Here is a 19,604-nt window from a genome sequence, read left to right as displayed (position 1 = left end):
TCAAATCTTGCCATGAAGCACACATCACGAGCTTCCTATAGAATCTCAAATTCGGGGACATTACAATTTGGGGTGTCCTCCTTTTCACTTCCATAGGCCCTAAAAAAGCAGAACGTTGTTAGACCACGACAGGAAGCATATACAGTAGAAGAAGATAGAAAAACATTGTTGCAAGGAAGGACTCACTTGTATAGCACATTGGTCTAGGGCATTTCTCATTCTTAAAACGGACAGTCTGCACAAGAGAATGAAAGCACACAAATGATGTATGCGATGTGAGTCCAATGGATGAGCCTCTGGTGACAAAAATATAGCATAGATTTTAATACTTTAATGAATTGTGAAAAAGGGGAAAACATAGTCATTATTTACCTGGACACAAGAGCAAACAAAGCATACTTCATCACCTTCATCATAACTGGTGTTGTCGATGACACCATGGGTTCCTGATCAGATAATTTAAAAAAACACTGCTCAAAGCTAAAAAAGGGAAGAGTAAGAATGTATGCTGGTTAGTATTAGTTAGTAAATCTGAAAATCCAAGTGAAAAGAAGAAAGAGAGAAGAACAGAATTAACTTACCTAAAGCAGACTTGAGTCTTCTACTTCATTCTTCAATCCATCTCTCTGATCTGCACATATACAGAATTAGATTAAAACCATACAGTTAAATTATCAAGCCTGAATCAATAACTTAAAAGAGAAACGAAAAAACTCGCTTGTAGCTACTTCAAAGCTGCAGGTAAGACCTTTCCACGTATACTGAATGTTAGCTCTTCTTGCTAAAACCTAAAATTAGACCAAACTCGTTACTTACCAAAACATAACAAGAGAGATTAAAAGAGAATTGAAAAGGTGAAGAAACGTATCTCACCCAACATTGTCGTCGTCTCTCTGAACTCCAGAAACAAACCCCAATCCAATCTACAGAATAGGATTTGACCATCGTTGTGTAAGACTGAATCATTTCGAGAAGGGAGAAGCAACAACAAAATCCATTAAAAAAAAAAGAAGAAGAATTATTAGTCAGTTTTAACGAAGAATAAACTTTAACGGGACTGAATTAGGCTCAAAACTTATGGATGGGGAGAATTTGAAGTGGACAAGGAGGAGACTCAGAACCTGTCTCGAGCGACCTCAGCAAATTAAAAAAGACATCGCCAGCTCTCCGCAAATGATCCTGCAAAAAAAATGGATATCATATCAGAAAGAAAAAACAAGACAAGGGAATATAAACCAAAATGTTGCAGCAAAAAACATTAGTTGTTGCCATGGAGGAGATGATGGGAGCTCACGAACAGTAAAAAAGAAGCATCCAAGAATCAGAAGAAGTGAAGTGAGACCAAATATTATAAAATTACCAACTTCATCTAAGAGCAAGTAATACAAACCGCAGAATTCAGAGTGTCTTCTTATAACTTCCATTAGGATCACTGAAGATTTATGTGTATGTTGGTTAGTATAAGTTAGTAAAAAAATTGAAAATTCAAGTGAAAAGAAGCAAGAAAGAGAAAAGAACCGAACCTTAAGCAGTCTGCTTAAGTCTTCTTCTTCTCACTCTTCAATCCATCTCTCTGAGATAAAGCAGACTTGAGTATTCTTCTTCTTCATTCTTCAATCAATCTTGGTATAGCTAAGAAAGGTGATTTCATATGGACAGGGAGCAGACACCAAAATGTTGGAGCAAAACATTACTTGTCAATCAGACCTTGAAATGTTGCCATAAAGCAGATGATGGGAGCCCACGTAACTGCAAAAAAAAAAAAAAAAAAGCCATCCAGAATCATAAGAAGTCAAGTGAGACCAAATATTATCAAAACCAACTTCTAAGAGCAAGTAACACAGACCTCAGAATTCTTCCATTAGGATCACTGAAGATGTCTGTGTAAGCTAGTTAGTACTAGTTAGTAAGTCTGAAAATCCAAGTGAAAAGAAGAAAGAGAGAAGAACAAAGTTAACTTACCTTAAGCAGTCTGCTTAAGTCTACCTCATTCTTCAATCAATCTCTCTGACCTGCACGTATACAGAATTACATCAAAACCATATAGTTAATTACATCTGAAAGATGAAGAAGAAGGGAACGTAAGGATCAAACGAAAGAGAGTAAAAGAATTGTTAAGAGGAAGAACAAAACCTCTGAAGACGTAGCAAGGAGAAGAAGTATTTCCATCAAAGCCATCATTCTCATCAGTACAAACATCATCCAAACCTGAAATAACATAACGACAAGTAAATCCTATGAACATATTCATAAATAAAAATAGCAACCAATGCAATTAAGAAACCAAACCGACCAATTGTAGGATCCTCCTACACAAATCTAAACCACCAAAACAAATAACGACAGTAAGTAACATGTAATTAGAAGTAAAAGAAACCATCAAACCAAAGTGAAACTTCAGAAGCAAATTGAGATGAGTTTGAAGTAAGGAACCTGTGAGAAAGCCTTGAAACGTAGCCTCGAGAAGATTATGCTATGATCATAATTCGCTTCCAAATCACCTGCAAGACGAAGAAGAAAGGAACGTAAGGAACGTAAGGAACCAAAAAAAAAAGAGAGTAAAAGAAGTGTTAAGAGGAAGGAAAAAACCCTGAAGACGTAGAACAGAGAAGAGGCATGTCCATCAAACCCATGACTCTCATCGATAAAAGCATCCTTCAAAAGCTGAAATAACAGAACATATTCAACCGTTGCAGTTTAGAAACAAAACCTTAGAAGAATAACAAGATCTAGAGTGACAACGATCAGTCAAAGCCATCAACGATCAATGGTAGGATCCTTCACAAACCTAAACCAACAAAACAAAAACCAAAAGTCAATTTACATGTTTTTAGAAAAAATCACCAAACCAAAGTGAAAATTCATAACGAAATAGGGATACGTTTAGAGCGAGCAAGGAACCGTGAGGAGGCCTGAAGATGTATTATGGAGAAATACACGTGATGATCAGATCATAATTCCCTTCCAAAAAAACCTGCAAGACGAAGAAAGAAAACTATAAAAGAAGAAGAAGTGAAAGATGTGTTGTTAAGAGGATGAACAAAAACCAATGAAGACGTTGCACAGAGAAGAAGTGAAGCGTGTCCATCAAAGCCATAACTGATCAGTAAAAGCACACATCCAAAACCTGAAATAACAAGAGATAAGAGGTAAATCGCACGAACATATTTATATCAAAAAAAGCAACCGATGATGTTGAAAACTCTCTGATGGCACAGTCCAAAGGGAAAGAGAGTTGTAAATACCTCACATGTACGTCCAGCCTAGTGCAACAGAGGAGCTCTCAGAAGTAAGCATATCACCTAAGGAGACTTGAAGATGTAACACAAGATATCAGAATCATAAGATTTTAACAGAGCAATCCCACAATACCTCTACGACGACCTGCATCATCATCAGACATATAGAAGATATCTTCAGATTATATCCAAAATATTAAGAATTAAAGAGGAGGGGAAAAGGGAAATAAAACCAAAGAATTAGACCCGCTTGACAATGATCAATCAAAGCCATCACAGATCAATCGTAGCGCATCCTCCTCCTCCACAAAATCTAAAATCAACAAAACAAAACAAAGATGACAAGTTAATTCGATACAATTTAGAAAACCCAAAGTTTGAAAACTAAGAAGTGAGAACAAAGTGCCTGAGCAAATTATAAATCGATCATAGCATTATCAACCACAATCAATCTAAAACAGCAAAAACTAAAAATAAGATTTAATAACCCCAAACCGTAGGGACTCAGGACTCAGGAGTAGTAGTGTGAAAAAATTCAGAAGCGGAGGATTGATTCGCTTCCAAAAGTCCTGCAAAGACAAACAAAAACAACAACAAATAAAATAGAACAGAGACTCGTGAATAAGAAGAATAACGGAGCGAGAGGTACAAAAGCGCGATGGAATTGAGAGAGACCCAAACCCTAGAGACGATTTCACAGGCAGGACCGAGCGATGATCGGTTTATCATAGCCTCATAGGATTCGCTTCAAAAAAAAAAAAAAAAAAAAAAAAAAAAACCTGCAAGACGAACAAAACAAATTACAAAAAGCAGAGACTCGTGAATAACAGAGCGAGAGGAACAAAAAAAAAATCTAGAGATTCAATTGAAACAAAATCAACAAACCCTAGAAAAGATTTCACCGGTAGGAAGAACGAACTAGCCATGATCGGTTGAATTACAAAAGATCATATACCCGCCGGGGTTTAGGAAATTACCACACCACACCACCAGCCGTACTAACGGAGGACAACAAAATTAGATAATGAAGATGAAGAAGTGGAGCGGAGCGCTATATTTATAGATAAGGTTTATGACGGTCAGGATTTGATGTTAGCTTCTTTCCTATTTTCCTTTTTTTTTATGTTTTCCTTTTTTCCTATTAGTCTTCTAGAATCTTTATTTGATATTACCGTTGTCGGCCCAACTAGACAATATCAAAAATTGTTTGGGCCTTCTTCACTATCAATTCATCTGAAACTAAGAGAATCTTTAATTACGTCCAGTATTATTCCTATTTTATAGAAAAATATATATATATATTGTATATGGTTATTGACCAAAAATAATTCGAAGTAGTATACGGTTAACTTCTCTATCCAACGCTCCATTCAGCGCTCACTACAGAAGCTTCAACGATGTGGACTGTTGTAGCCGGACCTCGTTGTTGAGTTGGGTAACATGTAATGCGAATAGCAACTCGTGGATGTGGACTACCCTTAACACAAACCAGCTCGGACAGATGAAGTGGGTGCAATATGATTGTATGATCTATAACTATTGTACTGATTACAAGAGGTTCCCTCAAGGTCTCCCTACGGAGTGCAACCTTGACTGATCATGTTACCGAGAAACTTCAACCACTTGACTCGGTTTCTTTCTTTCTTTCATTCATTTTTTAATCTCTTGATTTGTTGGTTTGATTCTGTTGTTTCTTTTGAGTTTCTAAGATTTATTTCCCTCTGTGGGTAATTGAATAATTTGTCTTGTCATTGTCACAATTTGACTTTATTTGTTAACTTCTATTATATCTTAAATTTATAATAAAATTTGATTCGAATCTAACAAGACCAACCTGTTGATAGTGCAAAGAAACAGAGTTTTTTTTACCTAACAAAGAGAAGGAAAAAAAAAACAGAGCATTCTGTTCTGAAAACAGAGCAAATAACAGAGCTCTCTCTAAGCGAAACAAATTACGTGTGCCTTTTTTTTGTTTCTGTAATACGATGGGCTTTAAAAAGCCCACTCATATCTGTATCCAAATTACAATATATATAAATAACGTCAACTGACGCACATGCACATGTATACAGTATACTTAACGGTATATTGCCAATTGAAGGACATGCCTCACAATTGTGCCGGTTATGAACCAAAATGGAAAAAAATAAAGAATATTTTGATATATAAAAAATAACAAAATTTGAACATTTTTATAGTAATTACTTACCATGTTCCATGTACATATGCTCTTCTTTTCGAAACTCAAATTAAATATTTTGTATCGATTAATTCTGTAACAAATATGTCAATCAATACTTTAAGCGTATAATACCAATATTGGAAATATCAAATATACTAACGATACATGTCTATTGTTCAATAGTTGTAACTACCAAAAATTTGATTGTTTATGTATTTAACTATTTATTACTATTTTTACATATATAATTAATTCTTCACGTTCGAAAATACTAATATTTTACGTTTGTTATGTATGTTTTTGACAAATAAAATATATGAATATCTATGGTTTAGATCATCTTTGTTTCAGAAAATAAAGTGCATGCTTTCTAAAAATAAACTAGGTGAGTTCAGGAGCGGTGACTATCTTTAGAAAAAAGGCAAGTGCATTAGGCCACAATTTGTGTAATAATTTTAAGAAGCTACATTATATTAATATATCAAGAAAACATGCACTTTATTTTTGAATATATAATGGAAGAAAAACGGAAACAAACAAACTTACTAATTGATAATTCAAATGTTAATTCAAAGATACTTGATAATGTTACTGATGATTCAACTCAAAATAATTAACTTTTCATGTCACTTATAATTTAATTTCATGATGTCAAACAAAACAAAGAAAGATAATTCAACTTCATAATCATTTTCAAACTCACTTACATAAAATCTAGAGCTTCTGACGTCTGATTGATCATAAAACAGAACAGAATCATTGTTGTAAGATTAGTCTAACTGATGTTCTAAGCTCTGTTGCCTTTACAATACAAGTTGAAAACACACATGATGACATTTTTTTTGTTTTGAAAAAAGACTTTGATTGATACGACACCGTTTGGACCCACCTGTTAGATCATTACGTCTAAAACTCTTACTCGGTATTTATAGAACAAGAAAAATAAAACAGAGATCGTTTAAAATAAGATAATAACAAAGAGGTTCCTTTAGCGGACCCAGGATGAATTTTATACCAGATTAAACACAAGTAAAATTTTTTTTTGATGAGAGTATATGTGTTTTTTTCTCAGTAACCATTAGGAAAATTTTAAAATTTACCCAGGTCACATGACCTGGTTTACTTGAACGTAGGTCCGCCACTGGTTGGAAAACTTGTTGGTCTATTGTATGTAAATGATGGACAAGATTGGTAACTAATAAAGTTTAGAAGTTTGCATATGTGTTTTGACGATAACACTCATCTCTAATACATCTCTTCAATCATATATGTCCACAAAAGTTATCAAGATTCCATGTACCGACGTGGAAGAGATGATAAGTGTTTTAACGATAAACTGGTCTCTAAACCTGTTATTGATTTAAGTTTTAAAAATATAGAAAATTGTAATTCTAAAAGATAAACTATTTATAATCAATTTCAGTTATTTTTTTCTATGCGTAAAAAAATAGTTAGAACCTGGATTAATTGAAGACATAGAAAATAGTACTTCTATATATAAGATACCATTACCTTTTTTGTTTTTTTTTTGTTTTCTTTGTGAACTTTTTCTTGTGTTCAAATTTAAATTACTTTTGGGGGTTATGAATAAGGGAGACATTATCTCGAGGAAGTGATCATCGTGACTTGCTCGATTCATACACTGAATTATTGGATCTTAAAGTCATTTTTTTTTCAATTTTCGTTACATTCTCGCATCTCATCCACGCCACGCCACTTATTACCTTCACTCTGGGATATTTCATTTTCTATAAATTGATTTAATTATTTACTCACTAATAAATACCGGTTAACGAAATCGAAATTAAATTAGGTATCCATATATATACATACCAAGGCAAATAATTATTAGTTTATTACCTTGCAATGTTCTTCTGAAGTAGTTTCTTTCTTACCTCTTCCGGATAAAAACAATGTTTCAATTTCAATATGGCACTGTAAACTATGCATGGTGTTGCCGGCTGTCATATGCTTAAAAATGAGAAGCAAATGCATGAGCAATAATAAAGTACCAAGTACAAGTAATGACTTTACAAATTTAGATTGCCTCATTAGGAGGCTGAAAACTTTTACAATTCAACAAATAACGATATACATCACCAACCTTTTTTCGTGAATAAGTCCTCTCCTAATTAATTTATTTTTTGAACGGGTACAATAATTCATGGTGAGGTGTTCTAATATTTTTTGGAACGGGTACAATAAATCGATCCCCAGATAAATAATGAAGACAAGTGTAACAAAGTTATGAATACAGAATAAGCAAATACATAAACAAAGGCTGTTCAAAAATATTGGAATACCGATATATATATATATATATATATATATATATATATTAATTTTAACCATTTTCAGCATGAAGAACAAAAAAAAGATCTATCAACATGATAAAAAATCCGAAAATGGTGAAAATACGCATCTAGTAAATTTATATAGAGAGAAGATCAAAATATAATGAAAACCTCATCGGGTATATATCCATTAGGATATATATACTAGTAGCTAGTATTTGAAGAAAATAAAATCTTTATGACCAAAAAATAACGTAATGAGCTCAAGAGGAATATACAAATGTTAGTGGGATATACGGATATATACGTACATATATGTATTTATTGATGTCATATGTGGATAAATGTTATACTATTACTTAACTAAGTATAGTCTCGCAGCACATGTCTCCTTGTCGGGGCACATTGATATATTGATCAATAATGTATTGTATACAAGCGACATTCATTCATTTTATAATGCAGTAATATATGTGCTTATACTATGTATAATTAAAATAACTAGTTATATAGAGAAAATACATATCCTTCATTATTTGTACATATTTTAATCAATTCCAAAAATATGTAGGTACGATATGATCCTCCAAAATCAGATTTTGACTTGAATTTAGGACTATAGTTACACCGTGAACTTTAAGATAAGAGGAAATTACTAATATGTATTAGACTCATAGAAAAACAATTAATATAAAGTTTGACAATTGATATAATAATATGACTAACAAAATATTATTTTAGAGCCTTAACGACAAGTCAAGGTGACCCATCTCCTGATCCTGATCAAGACCACTCTCCGGCACACGGCGGGCGGAGAAGTCCCTCGAGCTGCCGCTTTCAACAAATCCTTCGTAGCCACGGCCATAGAGCTCAAACCTTCCGGAGAATGGGTAAGGCTGATCGGAATCGACAGTGGTTGAGGATCTAAAGAGTTCTCGACTCTTCTTGGCTAAGGTTCTCTCGAGCTTATGAGCGTTTTGATGACCACCAAGAGCTTGAGAGCTATAAAACTTTCTCTGACAATAGTTACAAGAGAATACCCTAGGCTGCTCCAAACATGATGATGAGTTCGTGGAAGAAGAAGAAGAAGAAGACATAGAAGAAGGCTCGAGAACAAGTTCTAGGTTTAGTTGGTGATTCTTGTAACTTGGTAGACTTAGATGTAGAGATGTATTTGGCTGAAAGTCCATACCTTTTTGTTTAGAGAGCGAGAGAGAGATTTAGAGAGAGAGAGAGAAGAGAGAGAATAGAAGTTAGAGAGATGAGAGATGTTTGTAAGGGTTTGGGCTTGAGGGGCATTATATTTAAGGTGTAAAGGTGCGTAGGTTTGCTCAAAACTCATGCTGGGTGCAACTTCGACTGTAAAGTATGGAGAAAGAGAGAGAATAGAGAGATGAGACATGGAAGCTGAAAGAATCAGTGGGAATCCAAGTGTTGTCGCCTCCATTAATGGCACAGTTTGAACCCTTTGTCGGTCCATCTAATATTATTTTCCTCCGAAATTTATATATTTTCCTCCGAGATTTATATATTGCTCGATACTCTATTTTATTATATCTAATGGTATCGTTTTAGAGTATTCAACACCTTAAGAATGATGTCCCATGTGGTAGTTGTTAAGATCGGCAACATAAGATATCAGTTTTAATTTGAGCATTGTAGTTAATATATGCCTTTTTCTAATTGGAACCAAGTTATACCTTAGACTTCGCTTAAGTTACTTTGATTGTATAGACTTTTCGAGATGTGCTATTCTTTTTTTGAGTTTTCCTCTCATACCAAAATTTTCTAAGCATAACCAAGACATAGAAATGTCTTAGAATTTAAATTCATTCCAAAAAAATACTATGAGATAATTAAGACCATCACAGAAAAAAGAAAAAAAAAAGGAGGCGTTTCTCTATGACTTTTTGTAAGCAATGGTTTTAGATTATGTCATGTTACGACTTATCAATTATACATGTAACAAAATAGTTTTATCTAAAGTCAGTTGATTATAGTAAAGTAAAATTCAAACAAACTAATTATATTGTACCTTTTTCGACATCATTATTATATTGTACTTTATAAGTTTTAAATAAAACTAGGATATATAACTTTGTGGTTTGTGGCTAGTGTCAATTGTTGTGTTATCATCCGAATTTAAGGGGGGTGTATTGAAACAATGATTTTGGAGAATTCTATGGGATTTAGGAAATTTGGAATTTTGATAGATTTTAGGGAAGTTGATATGATTTATGGTAAAATTCTTTCAAATCCCACCTAAAACCATGAGATTTGGATTTCTGTATTTTTAACTAAACAAATTCTCTCAAATCCTCCATAATCCCTAAAACTTATTAAAATCTAAATCCACAAACTGTTTTGAATAACAGTGGATTTTAGAGTAGATTTTTAAATCATCAGTTCAATAACAATGGATTTCATAAGACTTTTTAAATCCATGATTGAATAACATAGGATTTGTAACTTTTATACAAATCAACTAAAATGACAAGTTGAATACACCCCCTAAACTTGCATAATGCATATTAATGATAAAAAATTATGATAAATGCATCAAGTATCTTTTTTTAATAATATCATTATATTAATGATACATGGTTGAAAAAACACTCACTATATGTCTAAAGTTTTCAGTAATGTAGCTCATAAATATATACACTATTAGGATTTAATTTTTCTCTAAACTATGAGCATTAGTACTTGCAAAGTTATAAATGATAAACAAAATCATAAAATTTATCCCAAAATTTAATCAAGAGAGAGGGCATAATTGTCTAACACGAAAATTGTATAAGAGATTCAATCAAAACAGCTGGTAGGTTAAATTAATAATTTTTGAAAAATGAAAGACTTAAGATCAAAGCTCTCCTATCAAGTTTCCAGTAATGGCAATGAACACTTAACGAGATAGAGCTTTTTGACTCAGCTTAAACATGTAAGATGATGTTAACCCCCAATTAATTGAAATCATCGCCCACCGTAAGATCCACCTCTCCATCCAAGGGTTCACGAGGAGTTCGTACCAGATAAGATGTGGACTGCGCCACAGTGAACCCACTTTGGATATATCACGTTTTGCCTTTCGTGAGTTTATAATCGTAGAAGTCATTTCAGTTTGAATTGATTCATATTTAAATTCATTTAATTTTAATTACTTCCGATCAATGAAGACACATCGATGTCATATGTACATATGTTTCATTAAGACTTTTGTCGTTTAAAGATTGAGAGAGGTTACGTTTTTGTACTAATCTCTCAAGCTTGTTTCGCTTTCTTTAATTAATTATTTATTTTGTGTCCGATCGATTTTAACTTTTATGGTACTTTGCTAACCAAGCCAAGTGAAAATTTATTCATCAATTATTTGTTTTTAAACATCTACTACGCCATAAAACCTTACGTTTAATGTTATATAAGTTTTAAGTATCAAATGCATGCGACTCATACATAATGAATAACTCGGAGAGTTTTGATAATATATTCCGTATAACAGAGATAAAATGAGTTATAAACCAATAAAAAAAGAGATATAAAAATTAAATTAAATTTTAGTTTGGTTAAACTGAATTTATATATTGTGTCCTCGAGAAAATAAAAAAAAATCGAATCAAACTAAATTTTTGTTTTTTTTTTACAAAGTATTGATATATTTCTAATAAATCTGAGGATTACCGGAAACAAAACCATCTTATACTATACGTACAAAACTCAGTTTAATTTTACTCGCTTTTTCTCGATTTATTTTTGGTCGGTTTTTATTTTACTGTTAAATTCAAAGCTAATTAAATTCAGCTGAAGACTTTATCAGAAAATAGAGGTTTAAAATATTGTTGGAAATCCAAATTTTAAAGCATTTTACGAATTCTTTAAGATTGTTTTTGGATGGAATTTTTTTTTTAGTTTGAAATTTATATTTTAAAGTAAGTTTTCGTTGGTATTAAAAAACTATTCTTCCGAATGTCGCTACAGTTTGCTGTTAGTGTCTTTTCAGAAACTCCTATTTATTGTGGTACAAAATAGTCCATGTACTTAGTTTATTTGTACCAATCAACTAATGAAAAATCATATTATGAACTAAAACTTGAAATGTGAAAAGAAAAAAAAAAAATTCTGTGGCCTGTTAATTGTTTGTGAAATGAAAGAAATCCAAGCTTCATATATACCTTAAACCCGGCTCAGTTAAGAATTAGTTTAAGTCAGAATCAAGATAAAACTTGTGGGACACAATAAGACTAGGGATTCTTATTCGCAGAGGTGCTATCGCATCTCAGCTTTCACAGTACTTGATCATGTTCAACTAGTTCTAGTCACACATTGTTCCCACTCTTTTTTTTTTAAATGACTTGGTTCACACAAGTTTCGATTATCTACTAGATCCTATCTGTTTTAAAATTAGCTCTTAGCTCTCATTCATCTTATTGTAAATGCAAATGATACCTTTTTCGATGAAGTGAATCGAAAATAAAACAAAAAAAGTCTTGAAATATAACACGGCGACGAGCGACATGTACTTACATTATACATATGTAATTTATATATATATTTGCTGTTATAAAACCTGAATGCAATTATATGAGTTGATTATGAGGAGACGTGGAAGATGAGGCGACCAAAAGAAATTTTAAAAAGAAGGTTGGACTATGTTGCTGTCCACCTCAAATCTATTTGTCCTACGATGGGACGACATTAACACTTCATGTGACGATTAGTCTACAAATACATAGAATCTGAATGGTAACTGCTATCAGGGTGGCCAAATCCGTCAGCAGTTTACACCGCCTCAAAAATAGGGCAGCCAGTAGACTGCTGCGGACCAATTCTATTTGTACACAAAAACGATCTGCAGTTGGTCCGCAGCTATTTTTTTCTATTATCTTTAGACTGCACCGCTGCACACTATATTTGATGAATGGTGAATAAAAAACAATTTAATCCGCTGATAGATTTATCCGTCCTGACCGCTACAACCATTCACACCCATAGTTTTATACTTTTATTAATTATGTATACACTTTTTACAAATATATATCTCTATGTTATCATATTGCTAAGGAAGTAACTGGACAAAACGTACGTAGTAGAGTAGACAGTAGACGTATAAATAATAAGATAGATTGCGTCCATTACGACACTTTGTTTGAACAATAATGTCCACACATACATATTTATCAAAAAAAATGTCTATATAGATACCATGCATATGTACCTTCATATTTTCTACATTAACTTTGACACCTATTTGTAAATTAAGTTTTGCTAAGAAGATTCAGGTAGACGAGCCACATCTTTTATAAATTTTTATTTTCGTGATATTCTTGAAAAATAATCATTTCTTGGTTAACAAAAAAAATAGTTGTATTTCTTAGTTGCCATCAAATGTTGTTGTTAACTTAAATTCCTACGTAAATTAAACACTGTCAAAATAGACAAATGCCTCGTTATCTAAAAAATTATAAAGCTCTTACATTTATAGCAGGTTGCGATACAATAGGTTGGAACGATGTAGTATATTGTTTGTTAAATAAATTTGTATTTTAATTAAAGAATTCTAACAAAGTAGCAACTCAGGATGGCACATGGGAAGTGAATGCCTGAATGGGACTGAATTATATATCTAAAGCGATGGGAAAGTAATTATTAAATATAAGTTTTTGCTGATCATTTTTAGAAAACAAATTCATCAAATTGATTGGCTTCTGTAAATTCGGCGTACGACGTCAACCAATAGGAAAAATCGTCGACATTACGCTCACATTATGTCCACTTACATATAGATAGAGAAAAAAAAAAAAAAACAAGTGTATCAGAGGATCAGATGAGATCTGATCAAATATAAAACTAATAAATTCGTAATTTTTACTTTAAAAAAATTTAAAACAATAAAAGGGAATGATTAGAACAAGATTAGACCATGATTGTGGGATTATAATCTAAACAGTCGGCTAGGTTTGCGCTGAGCATTTTGTCTCTTTATTACAGACACAACACAACAAGATTTGTTTCACATGATTTGTTATGTTCATGTTAATTTTCTTGATTAGTTCTATACAGATTCTAAAGTTAAGATTTAGGAAAAAAAAGAGAGTAAACATTAATTCGATATAATATACATATTATGATCAGTCAAAGCATATAGTCTTTGTACTTTGTAACATATATTTGGTCTGTGATTTGTATATTTATGATTACTAGTTGTATGTATATATCCATTGAAAGAACTTAGACGGGAATGGTTGTGAACATGTTTTTCTTTGTCCACTTCTAATTAGAATATCTTAGTTAATTTAATATCAAATCCAATATTTGTTACCTCATATTCAATTCACACACATGGTTTGTGTTTGTCAATGTATCTCCTATAGTAATATATTAGGATGTCTTGAGTAGTAAATTAAATATATAGTAGAAATGAATAACAAATTAAACTAACACTTTTTATCATTTTTAGCTATATTATTTTAATATTTCCAAAATATGTGGATAGAATGTATACATGGTGATAGAGAAATAATACAGTACAGTTGTGCTGTGAAAATTTTATTGAACATTAATTCTCTAACAAATAAATGTAAAAGATGCATGCATATAGGGGGGAAATTAGCCTACATTATATTAGCTCAGTTTCGTAAGATCTAGCTAGATGATACATCAAAAGTATAATGTTTGCAAATACCTCTCAAAATGATCTATTACATGTTAGAGCATGTTAGGTTTAAGCCAATTATAATTTTTTGGTATGCTGTCAAAAGAAAAAAAAATGGTAGTTTTTTGAATGGCAAAAACGGTAGTTAAAGAAGGTAGGCAACAAAAAATCTGTGATTATATATGCCAATTTAACATTTCCTGTATCGATATTGGTAGGTCCATATGCATGACCCAAAATCTCAACTAAGAAATTTAATCGAGAGAGTCGAAGAAACTTGCAATGGACCAATTACTTAAAGCAACACTCACTTAAGAAAAACAAACTGTATCGTATGGTGCAAGTCACTGTACAAGCTTCAATCGTTATAACCTTTACTGGTTAGTGGATGAATCTATAAACAACAAAATTCATGTGAATGATATACATTCTTAAAGGGAGAGGAGGATACTATGCATAATGCAATCTCAATTCATCATTTTACTGTGTTCTTATCCGAATCTCCACGTCACTTTCTTTTAGCGTCTTGTCCCATATATATCGAAAGCTTGTATTTCTATCCACGAAGAGTTAAACGCATCCTTAAACAATCGAAAATAGCGACAGATTAGTGATATGAAATGTTTGGCTCTGAATCAATGCTATATTATATCATATCATAATGCTTTCGGACCTTTTGGCTACGTTTCCTAACGTCTCCATTCCGCAATAATTTGAACTGCAATTAGATTTTAGAAAATCATTAATTTGTATTAGCTATAGGCTATAGCCATTAGCCACTCCATGTAATGTATATAGTAATACAGATTTACAAAGTTATTTAATCTACATTGTTTTTTTTTTTTTTTTTGCGCAAAACTTAATCTAAATTGGTTGGAAACTAAATTAAAGTACATATCAGAGAAACCAAGTGACCATGAAATTCATAGTTCAGGTTATGTAATACACAAATAGAAATGGTGTACTTTCCCTGTATATGATAAAACTATTAATCAGTTTAACTGAATAATTTTTGTGTTTTGGTGCAACAAGTTTAACTGAACAAACCAATTATTAGCCGGAATTATCAATGAAATTAAGGAGGCTATGTTAAAAGAAGATGACTTCACTGGACCAAAAAAAAAAGGAGGACAAAATCAAAATGGATATGAATTGTTATTATGCATCTTAATTAAAATTGCTGTACCAAAAGAAAAAGAAGTTTCGGATTTAAAGAAAAAGGTGGCAGACAAAAGAGTGAAGCAAAGTTGACAATTGGAAGTTGCAAGCGTGAACATGAAACTGATGTCTTGTCATTTATTCCACGCTTAACTGTTTTTTTTTTTAAAAATTATTTTGTTAAGGTATGTTATAATCTTAATCTTTTTAATTTTGGATCAGTCGTTAACAATAATAATAATATACTGTATGTGATGATGATGCCGTAATTTGTAAATAATACTATATACTATATGGAGTATATACGGACGTATCCGACAAACCAGAAACAGTTATCTCTAGTGGACTGTTGTTTTCTTCTAAACTTTTTTTCAAGGTGTAAAGATTTAGATGATCCATAAACTTTACATGTTAAAGCATTTAGCTGAGAAGATAAATTAAGAATAGAAGACATTCGGATCTCTCGTGGCGACTTTAAGAACAGGCTTTCTTAATGGGGATGGGCTTTGAAGTAACGGCTCACCATCTCTTTCTCTTCACTTAAAATTTGAGTTTCTGATTTATTCTTTGTTTGATCAATATTCATTCTTATCAAACTAAGATTAGTATATACGATTAGTTACAATAAATTATAAACTAAAATTAATGAAATTACACAATAAACTTATGACCAACAAACATTTTTGAAAATATATAGAAGCTTACGAATTTTATTGCTTTTTCCATCTATATCTTTTGTTCTTAACAAGTTAAAAACGATTTATCAATATTAATTATATTTGATAAATCCAAGTTAATTTCTTAAAAAAATAAGCCCATTAATAAACAAAACATAAGAGATCAACAGGTTGACCAAAAAAAAAATAAAAGAAACAGTCGTTGTTAGCATTCGTGTCTTACAAGACATCCGATAAAACTAACAACGCAATTAAAAAAACATATAAGCAACTAAGCAAGTCTTCGCCCGCAACGTTGACTGACCCATTCTTTTCTTAGTTCTTATTTCCCCTTTCTATAGAAGTTATTCCTGATAAACTCACATGTAAACTTGAGGCGTCTGGTTGTATTACTCTGTAAAGAAAGAAACACATTAACTGGTAGCCCGGTGATAAATCTTTAAATGTCATTCTCAATTCAGCTCGAGTTCGTATTCCCATGTAGGGACCCTTAAAACATACTATATGATTTGTAAATTGTAACTGGTAACCACTAGAACATATAATATACTCGAATATACGATCTTGTGCATCTACTTGCACACCACTTCTCTTTTAGAAAATTCAGAGAAAAAGATAAGACGAATTTTAATATCACTCGCTATACCATATTGATACGCCTCAATATTGGTACGTAAACTTCCAATCAGTTTCCTATTCCTATGTATATCTATACATTATAATAATTAAAAAAACTATGTGTTATACAGTTTTCTTTGAAAAAATTGCGTAGAACAAGAGGCTGCAGCCGACATTACCCGTGTCTATATAAGACCCTTACTTTATTCAATTCCAACATATTTCAAAAACCGCACACACACACAAAATATCCATTTCTAACGCAGAGACAAAAAGTTTCATCGATACAAATTTATTCAACAAGAAGAAAAAATATCGCTGACATGGCAAAGAACAAAGACGGTTCGCTACTAGACCGGTTGAGGCAAGCCGTGAATAAAGTAAAGTTCGTGTTAAGTTTCAAGATAAACAGCTTATGGAGTCTCGTACCGATGCTAGGTTCGTCCTCTTCTTCCTCGTCTCTCCGGTTAAGTTTCAACGAGAGACCCGGTTTAGCAGCGGCTTATACAGAGAGTGAACCGGGCTCTTCAAGAGGAGCGTTGTATAGAACCGGGAGTTACGATCCATCCTCGGACGAAGACATAGACAGCAAAGCTGAGCTGTTCATAGCTAATTTCTACAAGCAGCTTAAGATTGAAAGACAAATCTCTTTGGAACTTAAATATTGTTTGGGTAATAATCAGAGTTTCAACTACAGGTCGCCTTAATTTTCTTTTCTTTTTTCCATTCATTCGTTCATATTTGTTGTAATAATAAATAAGATCCTATAAACTTCATTGGGTCTGGGGAGGCCTGCTATAATCTTTTTATAGTGGTAGGCTTATCCCATTGTTATCAGTGAGTCACATTTGTTCATTTACATTTTATAATTTATCAATGTAATGATCTCATGAGAGGGAAAAATGTGATAATATGTAATGTCATTTTATCGGTTCGTCGTTTGAGTGTTGAAAGGTTTTGTTGCTTGCAAAGCTTTTGTTTCATACGTTCCATCGAACTTATATGGTCTTGTTTTCAATCATTATGAGCATAATAAAGTTTCTTGCGATCATCATTATATCCCCTATATAATAATACATAAGTACACAAACATTTTTTTTAGATTATATAATAGGTATATTTATGATTTTTTGGTTATAAACTTGTGACATAACGGGTTACACTGATTTTTGGTAAGTAAGGATTGTATGGATTTAGTTAATTATAGTAATATGTAAATCAATTATAGGAAACATTTAAAAGATAAGTAAATCTCTCAACCTAATTAAAACAAAAAAAAAATTTGATTCTTCTTTCATTTTTATTTGATTTTATATTTAAATTATTTTAAATTTTTTTATAATATATTTAGTTAATAAAATTTATGATTTTTTCTGTATATGATATAATTTAAATTTTTTTAAACAGACATATATTGCTCAACTGATAATTTTTAAAAAAAAATACAAATGCCCTACATCACCTAAAAAAACTAGGCAAATATTCAAAGTCATACTAATAAAAAAAAGACCAAAATGATTATGAATACGAATGAGCAGAAACCTTGATTTATCAGACATTGAAATTAAAACTTTTATGCATTTCATTATGGTTCTTTATTTTAAAGAACTTCAACTTTTAATAACTTTAAAAATTCAAATGTCTAAACTTTTTAAATTTTTAAAGATTATTAATATTTCAATTATTAAAACATTTATTTTAAACCAACTATTAAATTGTAGTATTCCAACACGTAACAAGTAAATTAGTTTTAAAAAAAAACATAACAAGTAATTTCCATATGGAAATTATTATTACTTTTGCGAAACTTTTTAATAAGAATATGAAAATTATTATTATTGTTTTTAAAAAAGAAGAAAAAAAGACATTCTTTGGCTTTGTAGGTTATAGTTATACACCAAAAACTAAATATCTTATTTGTTTGCATTAGGCAGATATGATTTTGTTAACATTGACCATGTATACTTTAAAAAAAAAAAACATGTTTGAATCCTTGAATTTGAATTCTTCTATTTTACACTTTCAAATTCATTCAAATCCATTTAAAACATAATGTGGATTTTGAAATCCAAAAAAAATCATTAAATGAATAACACGGAATTTTAACAAGTATTTGTAAATCATAAAACCAATAACACATGATTTTGATAAGTATTTTAAAATCAATGATTGAATAACACATGATTTTTATTTGGATTTCCAAATCCAGTAAAATCATAGAACTAATAACCCCTCTTAAAGTTATTGAAATCTATTGCTATTTTCTTGGTCACAAATCTTATTAATGGAACAAGTAACACCAAAATATTGAGACAGACTAAATATATGGTTTTTGGAAAGATTGTGATCTTTAGAATATTGCTGGAATAGGCCAACGGTTTAGAATTATGATTTAATTTAATTGAAGATTATGAATCAATTAGTTTAGGAAATTCTGTACATAATACACACATAGTTTAATTTGGCACCTGTAGACATATCAGCTGGAACTTTGGACGCTTCGGTATCCCACAAAATTAGTATACTATACCAGAAAATCCAAACAAATAAAAAAGGCAACCAAGGTGAAGGATAAAAAACAAAAGCCTTTGTTCATTTGTTACCAAACAATTATATAAATTATCTTTTATTCTAAAATTATAATATAAATAAAAAGAATTTTCACTCGTGCTCTAGCACGGGTCCTAATCTAATTTTAATTTTCCTAAGTTGTGGTCCTCCATTGGCCTAAACATTCTTCTTCTAATGGATATTACCTAATTGGGCTGAATTTGAATATTGGCCATT

At 31.5% G+C, this 19,604-nt stretch overlaps 2 protein-coding genes and 1 long non-coding RNA gene across 26 annotated transcripts; 1 reads left to right on the top strand and 2 right to left on the bottom strand.

Annotated features, from left to right (window-relative positions):
- Positions 7–4,284, bottom strand: LOC104734479. 24 transcript variants are annotated; one of them, XR_002035464.1, is made up of 21 exons: positions 4,195–4,284; positions 3,921–3,984; positions 3,486–3,808; positions 3,373–3,384; positions 3,246–3,302; positions 3,048–3,127; positions 2,882–2,974; positions 2,434–2,788; positions 2,294–2,319; positions 2,134–2,208; positions 1,963–2,012; positions 1,847–1,880; positions 1,524–1,749; positions 1,361–1,432; positions 1,122–1,179; positions 874–957; positions 749–788; positions 582–631; positions 373–446; positions 187–235; positions 7–99 (listed from the first exon to the last, which is right to left on the bottom strand). It is a non-coding gene; the product is annotated as an uncharacterized LOC104734479 (long non-coding RNA). The 24 variants fall into 24 exon arrangements; XR_002035465.1 differs by lacking the exon at positions 4,195–4,284 and having other exon boundaries at positions 3,486–3,552; positions 3,735–3,808; positions 3,915–4,003; XR_002035473.1 differs by lacking the exon at positions 4,195–4,284 and having other exon boundaries at positions 1,524–1,632; positions 1,708–1,749; positions 3,486–4,004.
- LOC104734329 (zinc finger protein 2) lies at positions 8,127–9,204 on the bottom strand. Its single transcript, XM_010453876.1, has one exon. It carries the CDS (start codon positions 8,903–8,905, stop codon positions 8,453–8,455), a length of 453 nt encoding a protein of 150 aa, XP_010452178.1. The 5' UTR covers positions 8,906–9,204; the 3' UTR covers positions 8,127–8,452.
- LOC104734318 lies at positions 17,046–17,868 on the top strand. Its single transcript, XM_010453867.1, has one exon. The coding sequence runs from the start codon at positions 17,141–17,143 to the stop codon at positions 17,522–17,524; it is 384 nt and encodes a 127-aa protein (XP_010452169.1). The 5' UTR covers positions 17,046–17,140; the 3' UTR covers positions 17,525–17,868.

The sequence above is a fragment of the Camelina sativa genome, chromosome 2 (genome assembly GCF_000633955.1).
Source record: "Camelina sativa cultivar DH55 chromosome 2, Cs, whole genome shotgun sequence".
Classification (NCBI taxonomy): Eukaryota; Viridiplantae; Streptophyta; class Magnoliopsida; order Brassicales; family Brassicaceae; genus Camelina; species Camelina sativa.
This window is presented reverse-complemented; position numbering and strand designations above follow the sequence as displayed.

Coding starts and splice junctions, on each gene's coding strand:
- LOC104734329 (XM_010453876.1), bottom strand. CDS start 8,905: ATGGACTTTCAGCCAAATACATCTCTACATCTAAGTCTACCAAGTTAC.
- LOC104734318 (XM_010453867.1), top strand. CDS start 17,141: ATGGCAAAGAACAAAGACGGTTCGCTACTAGACCGGTTGAGGCAAGCC.